Raw genomic sequence first — 21,395 nt, 5'->3', positions numbered from 1 at the left:
ATCAGAAGGTAGATTTCCTTGTTTTTCCTCCTCCTCCATTCTCCATTATCTAAAACTGGTCCCCATATCTTCCTCATTACTCTTCTTTCAAATGTTAATAGTTTTTCCCTTTCTCGCTTAGTCATGCTGCATGTTTCTGAACCGTACATTACTGCTGAGCATATCACTGTGTTGTAGATTTTCATCTTAGTGTTCACTGAGATCGATTTAGAGCCAAGCATTTCTCTGAGGGAATGCATGCATTTCGTTCCTACTGCTATTCTTTCCTTGATGTCCATTTTTATGATGTTGTCCGTGGTGAACCAAGATCCCAAGTATTTGAACTGGTCTACTCTCTTGAACCTCTTGCCATCTATCTCAAGAAATTGTACCTGCTCTTGTCTTATTCCTAATTGCGTGAACTCTGATTTGTCTTGATTTACTTTGAGCCCTACCTTCTGTGCATAATTGTGCATTTTCAGGTACATTTCTTTCAACTCGTGCTTTGATTCGCTTTTAGTACTATGTCATCTGCATATGCGAGACAATTGAAGTTACTGGCCATCTCCATTCCAGCCCACTCCTATTGGCTCCACTCTTTTGTTACTTTCTCTAAGACGACATTGAACAGATCACATGAGAGAGCATCCCCTTGTCTAAGGCCTGTCTCAATCTCAAATGTTTCTGATGTGGCTCCTCGGAAATGTACTGCTGCCTTTGACCCTTCCATACAAGCTTGCACCATTCTCACTAGCTTCTCAGGGATTCTGAAGTCCTGCATTGCATTGTGTAGGCTATGCCTGTGGATGCTGTCATATGCACATTGAAAATCGATGAACAGGCTGTAGATATCTTCATCATATTTCCAATGTTTTTAGAACAATTGTCTTAGTGTAAAAATGTGATCTATTGTCGATCAGTTTGGTCGAAAGCCAGCTTGGTACTCGTGTATGTTGTTCTCTATGAATGGTTGCAATTTTCTGAGGATAATTATGGACAGCTCCTTGTACGTTACATTCAACAAGCTGATTCCTCTGTAGTTACCACATTCCATTTTTCTTCCCTTCTTGTATATTGAGGCATATTATAGCCAATTTCCATTCTTCTGGCAGTGTCTCCTTCTCCCATATCAACTGGATCAGTTTATATATCTCTAGGTGTAAGCTCTCACCTCCCTCCTTGAATAATTCTGATGTTGTTCCGTCTTCCCCTGGGGCTTCGTTGTTTCTGAGTCCTTTGATTGTGATCTTCACGTCTTACTCACTTCCCATTCTTCTTCATCTTTCCTTTCCTCCGTAGTGTTTGCAGGTAATATCCCACCTTGGTCTGGGCAATTCCACAGTTCGGAGAAGTATTCTTTCCATCTTTCTACAATTCTTCCCTTGTTGTTTATCAACATAACTATTATCCTTTCCAAGATGGTCCACACTAGAAATTATACACTTACGACAGTGCTCTTTACAAACACCAAAGCACTTCTGTATAGCCATTAGACCTCTCAGCACTCTAATCTCATCTATGTTTGTAAAATAGTGACCCTGTAAGCTTTTTGTGTTTGGGGACAGAAAAAGCCATGTGACGCCATGTCTGGTGAATACAGAGGCTAAGGCTTCATCGTTGTTGTTGTTGTTGTTGTTGTTGTTGTTGTCTTCAGTCCAGAGACTGGTTTGATGCAGTCCTCCATGCTACCCTGTCCTGCGCAAGCTTTTTCATCTCCAAGGAACTACTGCAACCTACATCCTTCTGAATCTGCGTAGTGTATTCATGTCTTGGTCTCCCTTTATGATTTTTACCCTCCATGGTGCCTCCAGTACTAAATTGGTGATCGCTTGAGGCCTCAGAACATGTCCTACCAAGCCATCACTTCTTCCAGTCAAGTTGTGCCACAAATTCCTCTTCTCCCCAGTTCTGTTCAGTACCACCTCATTAGTTATGTGATCTACCCATCTAATCTTCAGCATTCTTCTATAGCACCACATTTCAAAAACTTCTATTCTCCTCTTGTCTCAACTAGTTATCGTCCATGTTTCACTGCCATACATGGCTACACTCCATACAAATACTTTCAGAAATGCCTTGCTGACACTTAAATCTATACTTGATGTTAACAAATTTCTCTTCTTCAGAAACGCTTTCCTTGCCATTGCCAGTCTACATTTTATATCCTCTCTACTTCGACCATAATCAGTTATTTTGCTCCCCAAATAGCAAAACTCCTTTACTACTTTAAGTGTCTCATTTCCTAATCTAATTCCCTCAGCATCACCTGATTTAATTTGACTACATTCCATTAGCCTTGTTTTTCTTTTGGTGATGTTCATGTTTCAAGACACTGTCCATTGCGTTCAACTGCTCGTCCAGCACCTTTGCTGTCTCTGACAGAATTATAATGTTGTCGACAAACCTCAAAGCTTTTATTTCTTCTACATGGGTTTTAATTCCTACTCCAAACTTTTCTTTTGTTCCCTTTACTGCTTGCTCAATGCACATATTGAATAACCTCGGGGATAGGCCACAACCCTGTCTCACTCCCTTCCCAACCACTGCTTCCCTTTCATGCCCCTCAACTCGGTACTGCCATTTGGTTTCTGTACAAATTGTAAATAGCCTTTGCTCCCTGTATTTGACCCCTGGCACCTTCAAAATTTGAGAGTATTCCAGTCAAGATTGACAAAAGCCTTCTTACAGTCTACAAATGCCAGAAACGTAGATTTGCCTTTCCTTAATCTATCTTCTAACATATGTCGAGGGTCAGTATTGCCTCATGTTTTTCAACATTTCTATGGAATCCAAATGATCCTTCCGATGGTCAGTTTCTACAATTTTTTCATTCGTCTTTAATGAATTCGTGTTAGTATTTTGCAGCCATGATTTATTAAACTGATAGTTCGATAATCTTCACACTTGTCAACACCTGCTTTCTTTGGGATTGGAATTATTACATTCTTCTTGAAGTCCAAGGGTATTTCACCCGTCTCGTACATCTTGCTCACCAGATGGAAGAGTATTGACAGGGCTGGCTGTCCCATGGCTATCAGTAGTTCTAATGGAATGTTGTCTACTCCCAGGGCCTTGTTTCAACTTAGGTCTTTCAGTGCTCTGTCAAATTCTTCATGCAGTATCATATCTCCCATTTCATCTTCATCTATATCCTCTTCCATTTCCATAATATTGCCCTCAAGTACATTACCCTCGTATAGATCCTCTATATACACATTCCACCTTTCTGCTTTCCCTTTTTTGCTTAGAACTGGTTTTCCATCTGAGCTCTTTATCTTCACACAAGTAGTTCTCTTTTCTGCCAATGGCCTTGCCACAGTGGTAACACCAGTTCCCGTCAGATCACCGAAGTTACGCACTGTCGGGCTGGGCTAGCTCTTGGATGGGTGAACATCCGGTCTGCCGAGCGCTGTTGGCAAGTGGGGTGCACTCAGCCCTTGTGAGGCAAACTGAGGCGCTACTTGATTGAGAAGTAATGGCTCCGGTCTCGGAAACTGACATACGGCCGGGAGAGCGGTGTGCTAACCACATGCCCCTCCGTATCTGCATCCAGTGATGCCTTTTGGCTGATGATGACACACCGGCTGGTCGGTACCTTTGGGCCTTCATGGCCTGTTTGGGAGGAGCTGAGTTTAGTTTTAGTTCTCTTTTCTCCAAAGGTCTCTTTAATTTTCCTGTAGGCAGTATCTATCTTACCATTAGTGACATATACCTGTACTTCCCTACATTTGTCCTCTAGCCATCTCCGCTTAGCAATTTTGCGCTTCCTGTTGATCTCATTTTTGACACATTTGTATTCCTATTTGGCTGCTTTATTTACTGCGTTTTTATATTTTCTCCTTTCATCTTCTGTTACCCATGGATTTCTACTAGCCCTTGTCTTTTTACCTACTTGATTCTCTGCTGCCTTCACTATTTCATCTCTCAAAGCTACCCATTCTTCTTCTATTGTATTTCTTTCCCCTTTTCTTGTCAATTGTTCCATAACACTCTCTCTCTGAAACTCTCTACAACCTCTGGTTCTTTCAGTTTATCCATGGCCAATCTCCTTTTTGCAGTGTCTTCAGTTTTAATCTACTGTTCGTAACCAGTAGATAGTGGTCAGAGTCCACATCTGGCCCTGGAAATGTCTTACAATTTAAAACCTGGTTCCTAAATCACTCTCGTACCATTATATAATCAATCTCAAACCTTCCAGTGTCTCCAGGCCTCTTCCACATATACAATCTTCTTTCGTGATTCTTAAACCAAGTTTTAGCTTTGATTAACTTATGCTCTGTGCAAAATTCTACCTGGCAGCTTGCTTTCTTTCTTTCCTTACCTCCATTCCATATTCACCAAGTACTTTTCCTACTCTTCCTTTTCCTACTATTGAATTCCAGTCCCCCATGACTATTAAATTTTCATCTCCTTTCACTATCTGAATAATTTCTTTTATCTCATCATATGTTTCTTCAATCTCTTTGTCATCTGCAAAGCTAGTTGGCACATAAAGTTTTGCTACTGGGTAGGCATGGGCTTCGTGTCTATCTTGGCTACAATAATACGTTCACTATGCTGTTTGTAGTAGCTTACCCATGCTCCCATTTTTTTTATTCAATATTAAACCTACTCCTGCATCACCTATATTAGATTTTGTATTTATAAGCCTATATTCACCTGACCAGAAATCTTGTTCCTCCTGAAACCGAACTTCACTAATTCCCACTACATCTAACTTTAACCTATCCATTTCCCATTTAAATTTTCTTACCTGCCTGCCCGACCATTACACTATTGTTTTTGTCCAAAAACAAGCACAGACGTGTGCACAGCTGCGTTATCATGTTGCAGAAGCTGTGGATTGTTTCGTCATCTTCTGGGCTATCGCCCCCAACCCTCCCTCCCCCTCATGACTTCACATAAACTAAACTTCTTGGAAGTAGCGCTTGTTACTGAATGTTAAACCCTGTAACAAGAACTCATGTTGCACTACACTGTTAAAATAAAAGAACACAAGGAGTGTAACCTGTATGTTTGACTGCACTTGTCAAATTTTAATTGGTTGTGGCAATCCATAATGCTCCCATTGGTATGATCAAGCATTAGTTTCAACATCATATCTGTAAACCCACTTTTCATCACCTATTATGACATGATTCAGCACTATTGTGGATTTTTATCTAGAGACTCCTGAATTACTTGCATTCATTGTCATTTTTGTTCAAAATTAAACGATTTTTGAACTAATTTTGGTATCACACATTTCGTATTCAAAACATCTGAAAAATTTTGGTGGCATGCGTGGGGTGTGGCAAAATCATCAGCAAATTTTCTGATTGTGATTTGGCGATTGTTTGTGATAATTTCTTTCACTTTTTTCCATGATTTCATTGGTTGGCAATATTTTGTTGTGTCCCGAGTATTAGTCATTTTCAACATCTTGAAGGCCTTCTTCGAACTGTTTGTACCACATGTAAACCATTGTTTTACTTGTAGTAGACTCACCAAAAGCAATGTTTAATATTTCTAAAGCTTTCTTCATTGTTTTGTGTTCTTACAACAAAACTTAATACAAGTTTTCTCATCAATTTTTATACAGAATAAATTATTGCTGTTACTATCAAAACACATGTCAATTTTGACATCTGACAAAAGACTAAATATCAAGCATGGTTAACACTGTAGAGGTATGTATCAGCAATGTTTAATAGCACAAAAACAAAATAATCGCATGAATGAGAGTAATACAAACAAAAAAACAAAAAACAAAAAAAATTCCATTACTTTTTAAACATAACACATACTTTGTTGTTGTGAAGTGATAAGCTCTTCAGTCTTTTCTTTCTTTGTTTTTCAATGGTGTCAGTTGTGTAGTACTTACTAACTAAACAATGGCGTGAGGGAATGCAACCACATAATGCTTAAACTAGGCTCTAAACTGCAGATAGATAGCAAAATGGAAATGTTGGACACGCTATCTCAGCTTTCAAACTTCTACTCTCTCCCCCTAATGCTGCAGAATAGGCCGAAGTAGTGGCAGCTGTTAAAACTGAGGTATGAGTGGTGATCAGTTGGTCAGTACATTTTATATGTGCATACTACCTGCCCTCACTTATCAGTAGTTTTGTTATGATGGTTGACAGTAAGTAAGTAAGTAAGTAAGTAAGTTATTGTATGTGCAATAATGGCAGCTACTCTCATTTTTGTGCTTGTTCAGGTAAGCATAGCCCATGGAGCACATAATGTCAACATTTATTTTCTATTTCTGGGGTAAGAGGTGTGGCGGGGTGGGGATTTGAGCTGCAAGTAGTATGATATTTTGCACTCATTGCCTCACCTTGACTCAGTTTTGATTTGTTTCATTTATGTGTTATGATTATTTGTAGAAATCTAGAATGATAACTTGCATGAACTAAATGACACATACTTTACAGGAATTGGAAAACCAATCGCTACGCAATGAATTAGAATTGTACAAAAGTAAAGAGCAGGAGGAATTAAATCTGGCAAAAGACAAGAAGCTTACAGATCTTGAAAAGGAAGTCAATGAAAGAATTAATCTTACAGAAAAAGAAATGAAAAAGATCACCCAACAACGGGAACAAAAAGAACAGGAAAGGTTTGTGGAATCTTTCTTACTATTTCACATCTTTTTTAAATGTCTGTGCTTCAGAAGGATGCAGCAGATTAGATGGGGAAAAGACCTTAGTGGCACAATTTGGCTGAAAGGACACATTCTGAGGCACTAAAAAAAATAATTTGGTAATGGAGGTAATGAGGATACTAAAAATTGTAGGAAGAAATCAAGGCTTTGAACGCGCGACAAAAGTTGCAGTAACTAGATAGAAATGTGAGAGACCTGCATAGGATGCACTAGAATGAACAGATCCCCATCTGCCTCGATAATAAGACTGAAGACTACTGCAAGGAACAATAAGCACACAACCAAAGGACAGCTGGCAGTGATAAATGTTTAGCCTGGATACTGTGGAAGAATTCCCACAGTCTTTCTTTCAGACTTACCCCATTAATTGTGTGAACATAAATATAAATGCTTAAAAGAAGATAACACGTGTCAGGAATACCACATTAATATTTTAACACTCTCAAGATGATAAAAATGAGAAAGCAATTAACCGAAACGTTAATACAATGGATATAAAGTTATTGCTTTTATGATTTAAAGTGATTTGAAGTAAAACAACAGATTAATACTTTTTCCAATAAATTAAGCTCAGCAGTATTTATAATGGAACAACTGTGTGCATATAACAATATGTACACTGTAAATCGCAGAATCACAGTACAGATGAATTGTATAATCATAGGTATGAAAAGTATAATTGCTTTGAAAATGTCCATTTGAATTATGTTGGAAAAGTGTCAAAAACAATTGTTTATTAATTTTAAGGATTTCAATATTGTATTCTTTCAGTCACTTTATGAGGTGTTTCGCAATTCCTGTTACATACCTCCAGGGGTTATGGAGGGAACGTAGGAGATAAAGTTTTGATAAGAAACCCATGCCTAGAAAAGTATTGTTTGGATGTAGGCTAAAATAAGATTAAAGATAGGACGACTTTCAAGTCTCCCACTTTAAGATATGCACACAGTGGAGACAATGAGCTTTGACATGCATGCTCTACAAGAACTCCTGGCAAAGGGCAATGTTTCAGGTGTTTCTTGCCAGCTTCTCATCTAGATGATGAAGGATGTTCTCTTCAAAGTTGAGTGTGCAGCATGTTTGTGAAGCATCACAGTCAGCCTTTGTAGTTGTGAACATACCAGTTTCTCCCAGCCATTGTTATAGGTAGACAAAAATGGTATATTACGTCATAATTGCAACAGGGACTCACAATGGTGCCCTCTTCTCAGTTTATGTGTGTACTGGAAAGCGAGGGATTTGCAAGTGATCTGATCTTCAAACTTACCCAGATGTGCATTTCCAGTCATGTGTTCCTTTTCAAAACTTCATCTACTAACATCCAAACCTCCAGATATCAAGACACTCAGATCACTATCAAAGATTGTGTGTTGATAGAGTATCAACCAAAACACCAATTTAGTTTGTGCTGTGTGCTGTTGTCCAGTAGGACAAGTATAAATGGTAATTAAAAGTAACACCAGAACTATGTAGTAAAAAAAAGCATATCAATGAGGTGCGACTTTGAAGACCTGTGGTAGGTGAGTGGGTAGGGCATCAGATGGTCGTGCTAAAGGTCCTGAGTTTGAAACCCACTAATTGCAATTTTTCTTTTTACCAGTTAACGTGTGAACTTGTTATAGGGGAGAACATTTTTCTGACATGTAAAAGGATGTTTCAGAGTTTGTAGCAATGTTCTTTTGATAGTCTGCTTTTACTTCATTAGTTGAAAGTAGCAAACTTGTAGAGTACATTTGTATAGATAGGTGTGTTATCTGTATAAATGTATGATATAGGTTTTCTACTTTCAGCTAACAAAGCTAAAGCAGACTGCCCAAAGAACATTGCTACAAACTACAAAATATCCTTTTGCGTTTCAGTAAACTGTTCTCACAAATAACAATTTTACGCGTAAACTGTTAAAAAAAATTGCCATCAATGGGTTTCAAACTCCAGATCTTTAGTATGATGATCTGATGCTCTACCAACTCACCTACCATATATTTCCACATTTGCGGTTCTCAGATAGTTTCTTTATACTCTGTTGTTCTGGTGTTAATTTTAATTATCATTTAAGCATCTTTTACTGGACAAAAACACACAGCACGAACTAAATCGGTGTTTTGATTGATACTCTATCGACACACAACATTTTGTGCCGATCTGAGTGTCTGAAATCTGGAGGTGTGGGTTTAAGCCCCTCTCTAATCCCTATAAGTCTGTAAGAGGAATTGTGAAATGTATAAATTCGAACTATTTGTAAGAGCACTACAAGACCTCACAAACATAGAGACCAGTGACACAACTCATCCCCATAACGTGAAAACATATAACTAGGCCTATTTTAAATATTTCATAGGTAGGTTAAATGTTTTTGAAAATGAAGCTCAGTACTCTATCAAATTAATATAACCACTGCCAAGAAACATACAAAACGTTAGGGCTGAGATGACTTCCCCTGCATTCTGAAAAAGTGTGTGATAGAGAAAGAATCCTCTAGTGTGATGAAGTATAGCAACAAACACTAAACAAAAGTGAGCAGTAAATAGACCATTTTTTTGTTTCCCTTCTAGTGTACAATTAAAAATAACAGTAGATGTCATGTATTGTACTTTCAAATCCTGACATAGTTCTGTCATCTGAGCTTAAAAATTCTACATGTTTTATATGTTTCTTTTATAATGAGTACCCTCTGCTGAAGACATCACCTTTTTGTTACTATCCAAACATAAATACTGGGTCAATAAGCAGAAATAGCTAAACACTGACGAAGTAAGTTCTTATCCCTATCCAGCCATCCAGATTTAGGTTTCCAGGTTTTCCATCAGTCACTTAAAGTTCAAGGTGAGGATGGTTCATTTGAAAGTGCATTGACAGTTACCTTCCCCTATCCGAGCTTGTACGTTGTCTCTAATTCTTAGTGTGTGGCTGACATAATATTACCAGTATAAGGAAAAGGTAGATTGCTATTCACTATAAAGATGACACATTGAGTTGCAGACAGACAGAATGAAAAGACACTTGCACATTAGCTGTCAGCCAAAGCCTTCAGCAGAAAAGAAAACACGCACACATTCATTCACACAATCGGGCACGCCTCACACACACATGATGGCCATCTCTGTAGGCTCAGACCAGAATGCAGTTGTCACATAGAACAGAAGCAGCAATATGAAGTGGGAAGGGATAGCAGGGTACAGGTAGGGGCAGAGAAGAGCACTATCTGGCAGAGCATTCAGGGATTGGAGTGCCAACAGGCACAGTGTGGGGAGGCTATGGTGCAGGGAGGTTGCGGAGAGTGGAGGGAAATGAGGAGTGAAAAAGGAGAGGAGTGGGGTGGGAAAGATGGGCAGGTATGTTGGCAGAGGACACCACACGAATAAAATTGGAGATGAGAATAGGGTGTAGGTGTAGGACATATGGCGTGGAAACTGTTGGATTGGATGAAGTGTGTTGGACAGTAGGTTACCGTAGGTTGAGGTCAGGGTAATTTAGAGAGCAGAGAATGTGTTGTAAGGATAACTCCCATCTGTGCAGTTCAGGGAAGCTGGTGGTAGAGCTTGTGTAAACCAGCCATTGGAATCGAGCATGTTATGTTCAGCTGTATGTTGTGCCATAAGGTGGTCTCCTTTGTCTTGATCCCTGTGGCAAGAAGTTGGGATTGCGAATGGAATAAGGATGGACTAGGATGTAGTGGTAGTTGGGTGGGTGATGGAAAACTAATTTCGGAGGGATGGATCTTGGGAGACTGTCCATTGTTTCAGGGCATGTTGGTAGGTAATTAAAGCCCTGACAAAAGTTGTGGTTACAGTGTTCCAGACTAGGGTGCTGCTGGGGCACAAAGGGGGCACTCCTTTGTAGCTGGTTCTTGTGGATGATGGGAGGATTGGGGGTGCGAAGGGAATTGGCACAGAGCCCTGATTGCACATTAGGTCTGGGGGATAGTGCTCCTGTGAAGTCCTTGGTGAGACCCTCAGCCTACTGGGCAAGGGAATTCTTGTCACTGCAGATCCACCACCCTCGGCTGGCCAGGCTGTATGGGAGAGGTCACAACTGTTGTAACTAACACTCCATCAAACCCAGAGTTGAAACTTTCCCATAACACTATTGTTAACCTTTCTACCAAAACCCTCAGCCCTACAGAAGTTTCAGTCTTATCCAAAGGCCTCACCTTTAGGCAGCCCTTCACCCAAATTTATCGATGCTGGCTTTGTCAAAGAGCTGCGATGGAAACACTTCTTTGCCATCAATCGCTGCAACCAAAGCCAACCTAATCTCAACATTGAATTCTGCCTCTCTCAGTTCACACCCCCCCCCCCCCTCCTTCTCACCTAACCACTGACTAATCATCTTCCAGGAATTCCTTACCTCCAACTTGGCTTCATCATCATTCCCTAGGTCCCTTCCTAAGAACGCCACCCTTGCAGCAGAAGAAAGGACAGCAGTATACAACCTCAAAACAAATCCTGCCGGAGTCATCCTACCTACAGGCAAAGGTTCCACCACCGTTGTTATGAATCGTAGTAATTACCTGGCTGAAGACCCCTGCCATTTATGTGACTCTTCCACCTATAAATCCTGCCAGAGTGATCCCATCCCAGAAGTTCACTGTAACCTCCAGTACTTGCTTAAAGTCTCAGGCCCTTCCCAGAACCTCTCCCCAGAATCCATTTCTCTCCTCTACTTGCTCCCCAAAATCCACAAACCCAACAATCGTAGGTGCTCCACTGCAGTTGGCTATTGTGCACCCCCCATCCCCACCCCCCTCCGGGAGAGAATTTTGGCCCTCATTGACAAATCAGCTCCCACCAGTTGCCCATATACTAGCCTCCCACATCAAAGGTACCAACTGCTTCCTCCATTGACTCAACACCATCTCCACCCCTTTACCTCCTGGATCTGTACTTGTCACTGATGACACCAACTCCCTATGCACCAACATCCCTCAGATCATCAGATCTTACTGGTGTCGAGCACTAACTTTCCCAAAGTCCTTGACAATTCAAACCCCCTACCTCATTTCCAATACACCTAACTAACTTTATCCGAACTCCCAATTACTTCTCCTCTGAAGGGAAGGTATACAAACAGATCTGCAGCACAGCCATGGGCATCTACATGGTACCCTCCTACGCCAACTTTTTTATAGGCCATGTAGAGAGGACCTTCCTAGCCTCCCAAAATGCCAGACCCCTTGTCTGTTTCAGGTCCATTGATGATACCTTCATGATCTGGACTTGGGGCCAAGACACCCTCTCTTCATTCCTTCGCAACCTCAACAGCTACCTTCCCATCGGCTTACTCTGGTCTTCCTCAATCCAGCGTGCCAGCCTCCTGGACGTTAACATTCTCTTCTGTGATGTTTCCATCGACACCTCTGTCCACACTAAACTCGCCAACCACCAACAATAACTGCATTTTGACAGCTGCCATCCCTTCAGTAACAAAAATTCCCTACCATGCAGGCTGGCCACACAGGGGTGGTTTATCTGTAGTGACAATAACTCCCTTTCCAAGTATACTGAGGGTGTCACCAAGGCATCCACATGCAGGCACTGTCCTTGGACCTAGTCCGCAAACAGCTCTCCTGTGCCATTTCCCCTCACACCCCCAATCCCCCCCAAATTCAGCTGCCAGCTACAGAGGAGTGCCCCTTTCATCCCCCCAGTTCCACCTCACATCCTACATTGGGGCTTTGAATACCTATCATGCTCTGAAATGAGGGACACCCTACCCAAGATCCTTCCTACCCCTCCTAAAGCAGTGTTCTGTTGCCCACTCAACCTTCACAACACCTGAGTCCATCCCAATCCCAATGCCACTCCCAGTCCCAGCCTCTTCCCACAGGGATCATATCCCTGTGGAAGACACATGTGCAAGACCTGCCCAATTGACCCACCCAGCACTTCCAATTCCAGTCCTGTAACAGGCTCATCTACCCCATCAGAGGTCGGGCCTGTTTTGAAAGCAGCCATGTCATATACCACCTCTGCTGCAATCATTGCACAGCTTTTTATATTGGTATGACCACCAACCAACTTTCCACCAGATGAACGACCTTTGCCAAACTATGGCAAACAGCAAAGGATACAACCCTGTGGTATAACATGCAGCTGAACATCACATGCTTGATTTCAGTTACTGCTTCCCCCTCCCCCTCAAGCCATCTGGATCCTCTTGTCCTCCACCAGCCTTTTTGAACTGCAAAGATGGGAGTTATCCTTACAACACATTCTGTGCTCTCAAAATTATCCTGGTCTCAACCTACAGTTACCTACTGTCCCCATACCCTCGGTCCTATCACTTAATTCCTAATATCATCACCAACCACCTTTGTGCGCCACCCTCTTCCAATTTACATTTCCATCTTTCCCGTTCCCCAGTCCTATCCTTTTTTGCTCTTTGTTTCCCTCCCCCTCCCCATCTCCGTGCCCCACAGCCTCCCGGTTAGTCTTTACACACTTTGCCAGACAATGCTCTTCCCTCCCCGCCCCTCCTTCCCCCACCCATATCCTGCTATGCCTTCCTATTCCCACCAATTCAGAGTGCTGCTTCCATTCTATGTGACAATTACTCTCCAATCTGAGCTACCGGAGATGGCGGTCATGTGTGGATGAGGTGTGTTTGCTTATGTGAACGAATGTATGTGTGTTTCCTTTTCTAATGAAGGGTTTGGCCAAAAGCTAGTGTGTGCATCAGCAATTAAACATGTCATCTTTATGGTGAGTAGCAATCTATCTTTTCATTATGTTGTTGATATTCCAACGAGGAATTTCCACATATTATTATGATTGCAGGAAATGAGAATGTTCAATAGACATAATATTACATCATGCTAGTTATGATGATTTTCCGTGACGTTGAATGTGTGTTTATGATTCTCCAAACATCTGTGACGATGTTTCTACTGTAATGGCTAGATGGCAGTAGTGACATCATTGGAAAATTTCATCATTCCTAAAAAGTTTGTCATTGTTACTCACTTTGTAGGCATTATCTGAAATTTGAGTTTTCTCTGTTCCATGTGTTTTGTTTGCTTTTGTTTTCGAAATGTGGGATGATGAGGGGAAACATCTGGATTAAGTTATTTCCTTGACGAGTTTTCAAATGATGAAAATTCAGATTATATGTCATTGGAAAATAGCGGTAAGTCTAGATGTGCTTGAACTGGAGTTGCTTCTTATGCTTATTGTGTTGTTTTATGGATGATTCTCATGCAGGCATTTCAGGAAATGAATCCGAGCATGCTTTGTCTTCTACATGTACAGGTGTTCAAAGTAGAAAAAGTTCTAAAAGTGACTATGATGGTAACGAGACTGATGCAGGCAAAATTCCTGATATAGCTGTGTATACAATGCTTCATGGATTAAACAGAATCAAGCACTTGATGAATCAAATGAGCCTTTACATTTATTCTTTTACAGTCTATTAATAATAGTCATTAAGGAACAAACTGATTGTTACGTATGGCAAAAACCTGCAAAGCTGAGGTCTGGGAATAAGCCTCTGCCTTGGTTCTAGATTAAAACAATGGAAAATTAACAACAGCAGAATGAAAAGTCCTTTGCTGTTTTGCTGCATGTGGAAACAAAGTGAGAGGCAGAAGAGTAAGAGTCATTGGAGAGGCATGTTGTCAGTTGTAATTTTTGCCCCAGGGTTTTGCTAAGTGGTAGATGTTTAAATGTATCATCTGTCTTTCATTTAAATGATAACAGAAATGCAAAAAACGAAGGTGGACAAAATTTGACGCATTTTTTGAAGTTTAACCTCATATCAGTTCAATGAGAGAAAAATTATGAAAACTTTTATTACCCAGAAAAAACTTTTGGCAGTCAGTGAAGGCATTTGTCCCTTCAGTGGAAGAGTAGACTTCCAAGATTTGTATATGATACATTTTAAAAGTAAGTTTCGTCATTGTTTTTGAAAGAGAAGATAGTAAACCACGTGATACATACAAATGTTGTATGAATTTACACTCAGTGCCGCTTTAACAATGGAAGGCAAGTTAGCGGAGCAGGAATGATACATGTGCAGAGCACTGAAGAAGAGAGTGTAGCAACAAATTGCTGTCCCTGAGGTTATTAGAGTACATGTCACGATGACAGGCGGACGTGTACCAACTATGTCGTCATCAGTGGAAGTGTGTGCTGTTATCCGGTGTGAATGGGCATGTGGGACCAGATGTTCTGTCATCCATAAATGTCAGTGGACCATGTATGGTGAAGAGGTAATGTCTCATCAAATTGTTGGTTGCTGGTACTGCATGTTCAGAGAAGGAAGGCAGAGAGTGGAGAATGAAGATCGCAGTGGATGTCCCTCCACAGCCACAAATGAAAATAACATTGACAGAGTGCAGGACATGGTGTTAGCGAACAGGCCCATGACGGTGCCAGATATGGAATCTACACTGCATGTTGTCTGTGCTCAGAGAGAAATGAGTTTCTGTTCAGAATCATCACAGGCATTCAGACGTGGGTGCACCCACTTCACTCATCATCCCAATATTCCTTCCTTAGTGTCTCTTGCCCTGGCCCAAATCCCAAGTAGTTATAGACTTTGAGACTCATCAGAGTGAGCTCAGACTCATCACAGTGAGCTGAGTGAGTGAAACTTTGCCTATTCTTCAGCTAGTTAAATGAGTTTTCCGGAAAATACTCTTTCATATATATATGGGATAAATTTATTGATCAACACAATAGAAAGACATTCGGAATAGTACACATAGGATTCTGAATAGTACACATAGTCATGTGTGGGAGAGAATTTGGCCTCCCAAAGTTAATAGAAAACTTGACTTTGATATATGTGTATGTACAATTTTAACAGGTTTGCATGCTGTTGCGGAAGTGTGCGGAAGGTCAGGAGTCCACTACACGCAACAAGCGGCTACACGGGTAGCAGGGGTTGTGTGGCGTGGGCTGGGCGGTTTTTTAGGTTAGATGGCCTCGGGCAAGTGCAGAAAGGGCAACAGCCTCAACGGGTGCGGGGCAAAGTCAGGACATGCGGGGACCAAGCAGCAATCGGTATTGTAATTGTAAACTGTCGAAGCTGCGTTGGTAAAGTACCGGAACTTCAAGCGCTGATAGAAAGCACCGAAGCTGAAATCGTTATAGGTACAGAAAGCTGGCTGAAGCCAGAGATAAATTCTGCCGAAATTTTTACAAAGGCACAGACGGTGTTTAGAAAGGATAGATTGCATGCAACCGGTGGTGGAGTGTTCGTCGCTGTTAGTAGTAGTTTATCCTGTAGAGAAGTAGAAGTGGATAGTTCCTGTGAATTATTATGGGTGGAGGTTACACTCAACAACCGAGCTAGGTTAATAATTGGCTCCTTTTACCGACCCCCCGACTCAGCAGCATTAGTGGCAGAACAACTGAGAGAAAATTTGGAATACATTTCACATAAATTTTCTCAGCATGTTATGGTCTTAGGTGGAGATTTCAATTTACCAGATATAGACTGGGACACTCAGATGTTTAGGACGGGTGGTAGGGACAGAGCATCGAGTGACATTATACTGAGTGCACTATCCGAAAATTACCTCGAGCAATTAAACAGAGAACTGACTCGTGGAGATAACATATTGGACCTACTGATAACAAACAGACCCGAACTTTTCGACTCTGTAAGTGCAGAACAGGGAATCAGTGATCATAAGGCCGTTGCAGCATCCCTGAATATGGAAGTTAATAGGAATATAAAAAAAGGGAGGAAGGTTTATCTGTTTAGCAAGAGTAATAGAAGGCAGATTTCAGACTACCTAACAGATCAAAACGAAAATTTCTGTTCCGACACTGACAATGTTGAGTGTTTATGGAAAAAGTTCAAGGCAATCGTAAAATGCGTTTTAGACAGGTACGTGCCGAGTAAAACTGTGAGGGACGGGAAAAACCCACCGTGGTACAACAACAAAGTTAGGAAACTACTGCGAAAGCAGAGAGAGCTTCACTGCAAGTTTAAACGCAGCCAAAACCTCTCAGACAAACAGAAGCTAAACGATGTCAAAGTTAGCGTAAGGAGGGCTATGCGTGAAGCGTTCAGTGAATTCGAAAGTAAAATACTAGGTACCGACTTGACAGAAAATCCTAGGAAGTTCTGGTCTTACGTTAAATCAGTAAGTGGCTCGAAACATCATGTCCAGACACTCATGGATGATGATGGCATTGAAACAGAGGATGACAAGCGTAAAGCTGAAATACTAAACACCTTTTTCCAAAGCTGTTTCACAGAGGAAGACCGCACTGCAGTTCCTTCTCTAAATCCTCGCACCAACGAAAAAATGGCTGACATCGAAATAAGTGTCCAAGGAATAGAAAAGCAACTGGAATCACTCAACAGAGGAAAGTCCACTGGACCTGACGGGATACCAATTCGATTCTACACAGAGTACGCGAAAGAACTTGCCCCCCTTCTAACAGCCGTGTACCGCAAGTCTCTAGAGGAACAGAAGGTTCCAAATGATTGGAAAAGAGCACAGGTAGTCCCAGTCTTCAAGAAGGGTCGTCGAGCAGATGCGCAAAACTATAGACCTATATCTCTGACGTCGATCTGTTGTAGAATTTTAGAACATGTCTTTTGCTCGAGTATCATGTCGTTTTTGGAAACTCAGAATCTACTATGTAGGAATCAACATGGATTCCGGAAACAGCGATCGTGTGAAACCCAACTCGCTTTATTTGTTCATGAGACCCAGAAAATATTAGATACAGGCTCCCAGGTAGATGCTATTTTTCTTGACTTCCGGAAGGCATTCGATACAGTTCCGCACTGTCGCCTGATAAACAAAGTAAGAGCCTACGGAATATCAGACCAGCTGTGTGGCTGGATTGAAGAGTTTTTAGCAAACAGAACACAGCATGTTGTTATCAACGGAGAGACGTCTACAGACATTAAAGTAACCTCTGGCGTGCCACAGGGGAGTGTTATGGGACCATTGCTTTTCACAATATATATAAATGACTTAGTAGATAGTGTCGGAAGTTCCATGCGGCTTTTCGCGGATGATGCTGTAGTATACAGAGAAGTTGCTGCATTAGAAAATTGTAGCGAAATGCAGGAAGATCTGCAGCGGATAGGCACTTGGTGCAGGGAGTGGCAACTGACCCTTAATATAGACAAATGTAATGTATTGCGAATACATAGAAAGAAGGATCCTTTATTGTATGATTATATGATAGCGGAACAAACACTGGTAGCAGTTACTTCTGTAAAATATCTGGGAGTATGCGTGCGGAACGATTTGAAGTGGAATGATCATATAAAATTAATTGTTGGTAAGGCGGGTACCAGGTTGAGATTCATTGGGAGAGTCCTTAGAAAATGTAGTCCATCAACAAAGGAGGTGGCTTACAAAACACTCGTTCGACCTATACTTGAGTATTGCTCATCAGTGTGGGATCCGTACCAGATCGGGTTGACGGAGGAGATAGAGAAGATCCAAAGAAGAGCGGCGCGTTTCATCACAGGGTTATTTGGTAACCGTGATAGCGTTACGGAGATGTTTAACAAACTCAAGTGGCAGACTCTGCAAGAGAGGCGCTCTGCATCGCGGTGTAGCTTGCTCGCCAGGTTTCGAGAGGGTGTGTTTCTGGATGAGGTATCGAATATATTGCTTCCCCCTACTTATACCTCCCGAGGAGATCACGAATGTAAAATTAGAGAGATTAGAGCGCGCACAGAGGCTTTCAGACAGTTGTTCTTCCCGCGAACCATACGCAACTGGAACAGGAAAGGGAGATAATGACAGTGGCACGTAAAGTGCCCTCCGCCACACACCGTTGGGTGGCTTGCGGAGTATAAATGTAGATGTAGATGTAGATGTAGATGTAAAATACCATTTTGTCTGTTTGGAGATTTGAAAATGAGTTCAGGTAACCCAAAACTAGTCATCAATTACATAAAAAAACTGTTTCTTGAAACTTTGGCTGTTTCTACATAAAACTGAGAATTTGAGTCAGGCCAGAGACCATGTTTGGATAGCCTGATGGTAAGACAACACTATTCCATATGGCATGCTCCGCAGCTTGTGGCAATATAAAACTTCTCTAACCTTGAATAAATTTGTGCTTTCAAAAAATTATATGAAACAGAGAATTTTAAGGGAGCAAGGTATTCCACTCAAATGAAATGCACACAACCGAACTGTTTTAAGAACATGTACACTTCAGTGATATTAAAGCCATTTCTGCACCAGGCCAAGAATGTTTCTTGTTGCCCTTGTATTTTAATTCGGCTGGTGTTGATTTAACATGGACCAGAGCATTGCAGGTTTAATCAAAAAGAATAAAAATTTTGCTTCTTTAGTGTGTGCCCCCCCCCCCCCCCCCCCCTGCCTCCCTTCCCCACACCCCAACTCTGCCATACACATAACTACATATGAATTTACATCCAGATTTGCACTTTTGTGGCTCTTGTGTGACAGGAGTTCTGTCATTGGCTTTTTCTTTCTTGTCTAACTGGAATGTGGCAACATATAATGTTGGTCAGTAGATCAGTTGAGTCTGTTTGAGTCCATAACAATTCTTCTCAGGTTTTTCTAAGTGGAACAGCAACTTTTTGTCCTTAGGAAGTAGATTATGTGGAAGAAACTTGTCATACTTTATCAAAGTCAATATAAATCATAAAACAGGATATTTCTTGCCTGTGGTTCACTCAGTGTGGCCTCGGGAGCAATCCTTATCATGAACAGCATTTTGAGTGAAGTGTGATGAATCATTAATAAAATTTGCTTTATTATACTTCACAAAATACAACCTAGATGTACAGATGAGATCACAGTATAATGTAACTTCTAAATTGACATGCTAGTTCTCTGAGGATATCCCACAGTAGCACTGTTTGTATATCATTTGCTGCAACAGGTATTGCTGCTCCTATACTGTTGTTAAAAATGTTTGTTCAACCTCTTTTCATCACTGTAGCCAATTTACATTAGTATGAAAATGAAAACTCTTGTAGACCACCTTGATATTGGTGAAATTTGCTATGAAATTGAGAGAGATTCCACGAAAACACCCAGAACCTTGACAATGGGAAAGCCTGGGTGAAATAAAAACAATGGAATGAGTAAAGATAACTATCTAGCATATTGATAAGGTGTTCGGCAATATTACAGTATGTGTACAATAAGTTTAAGTCGTCATTCAGTCAGATCTCAATGTTGAGACAATGCAACTGTGCAGTTTTGTGTACTTGGAAGTGCAATGAAAATTACAAAGTTGAACTACACTGCTTACCTTATTTTCATTTGCCTGAACACTTTTCACAACTTCTACTTAGCACTGAATAGTCAGTTTCACTTTTTGAACTTTCAGAAACTCGCAGTATGTTGTAAGAAACTTGGGAGGAGGAATACATGGGCCACACGCAGTCTTATGATTGAATTTGTTCTGTAACATGTGGAAGGACATTTGTTGAACATAACCTAAAAGATGATGATGATGATGATGATCATGATGATAGTGCTTTTTGAGTTGGGATATAACTGCATGCAAACTAGAAGTTGTAGGAATTATCCAATTTAATTATACAATTTTGATAGAAAAACTTAATGTGCATACTACTTTTTACAAAACTGGTGCCATGGTGCTTAACATGAACAAAGCAAAGAGCACTTTGGTGTCATTTAAGGTTACATAGCCCTTTTCTGGAAGATATGTGTAAAACAAAGGTCATTGAGTTAATCATTCTGGAAGTGGAATGAGAAAACAAATAAAAGAATAAGAAAATAAAAGATATTCCTCAGGAGTTATTCTCAAGTCAAAGGACAGATCATGGAAAAAAAAAAAAACTCAAAAGCTGGTGAGTCAGGTGGCTGTGGAAAATGTTTTAATTGAAGCTTTTGGTGTTTATTAGTGGAGTCCACATCAAGAGATTTTGGTTTGTGATGTCAACCAGGTAAATATGATACTACATTTCACAATTTTGATGATGCAGGTGACATAACAGCAAGTTCTGAGTTTTTGTCCCACAAATTGAGTCCTGCAGATACCATAAGCCAACAAAATCTATTTCCAAACTCCAGAGGCTTGTGCTAAATATCGAACAAACAGTTGACTATTTTTATCCATTTACTGTTTGCATTCTCTCACTCATGACTTTTCCTTTTTCTCTCCTGCTTTCTGTCTGTCTCATGATAATGACAGATTGAGTTTAGGTGGGGATATATATCAGAGCACCTTTCCTTTCCTGTAACCCATATTCGCCAGTGGCCCATATTACTTTTGTGCTTTGGAGGAAATCATTCTTCTTTATGGCTGGGAGTCTCAAGTCTTACAATCATGGTCATGGATACTGTTCTTTTCTGTTGCTATGTACAACCACTCTGTGATCACTAAATGGAAGCTGACCTTTTGAGAAACTATCTCATTTTTAAAACTGTATCCATAGTACCAATGAAATCCTCAATGACCATAGTGACCGAAAAAGACATACACCCAGGATAAAATTGACAGTTGCAGATATCAAAACAAAAAGAGATAGTTATTATACTCACTAATCTAGTAAATCTTAACTTCGCTTCAGAAAGGAGTGATGCACATATATTAAAGCTTATCAAGAAGACTGGAAACACAATGTGCAGCAATAGAGAGGAAAGAGAAAGATAAACATATCAATGAATAATGGAGGAGATGTAAAGTTAACTTATTGACCTAAGTGTGATCCTCAAGTGGGCTGTAATGAAACAGAGGAAAGCACATTAGCAGTGATTGACATGTTATAGTTGGCAGGCAGCAGAAATATGATTAAAGCAGGTAAAAATTATTGCATCTTGATTATTGCTATATTACTG

The 21,395-nt window shown here is 40.7% G+C and overlaps 1 protein-coding gene across 1 annotated transcript in view; it reads left to right on the top strand.

Moving 5' to 3' along the window:
* The window catches only part of LOC126188311 (ubiquitin carboxyl-terminal hydrolase 8), a 234,883-nt gene that overhangs the window by 126,777 nt on the left and 86,711 nt on the right, over positions 1-21,395 (top strand). Inside the window, exon 8 of the mRNA XM_049929908.1 lies at positions 6,396-6,580. Within this exon, the coding sequence (XP_049785865.1) occupies positions 6,396-6,580 (185 nt within the window). The remainder of the gene's footprint in view (positions 1-6,395; positions 6,581-21,395) is intronic.

This window comes from Schistocerca cancellata, chromosome 1 (assembly GCF_023864275.1).
Source record: "Schistocerca cancellata isolate TAMUIC-IGC-003103 chromosome 1, iqSchCanc2.1, whole genome shotgun sequence".
NCBI lineage: Eukaryota > Metazoa > Arthropoda > Insecta > Orthoptera > Acrididae > Schistocerca > Schistocerca cancellata.
This window is presented reverse-complemented; position numbering and strand designations above follow the sequence as displayed.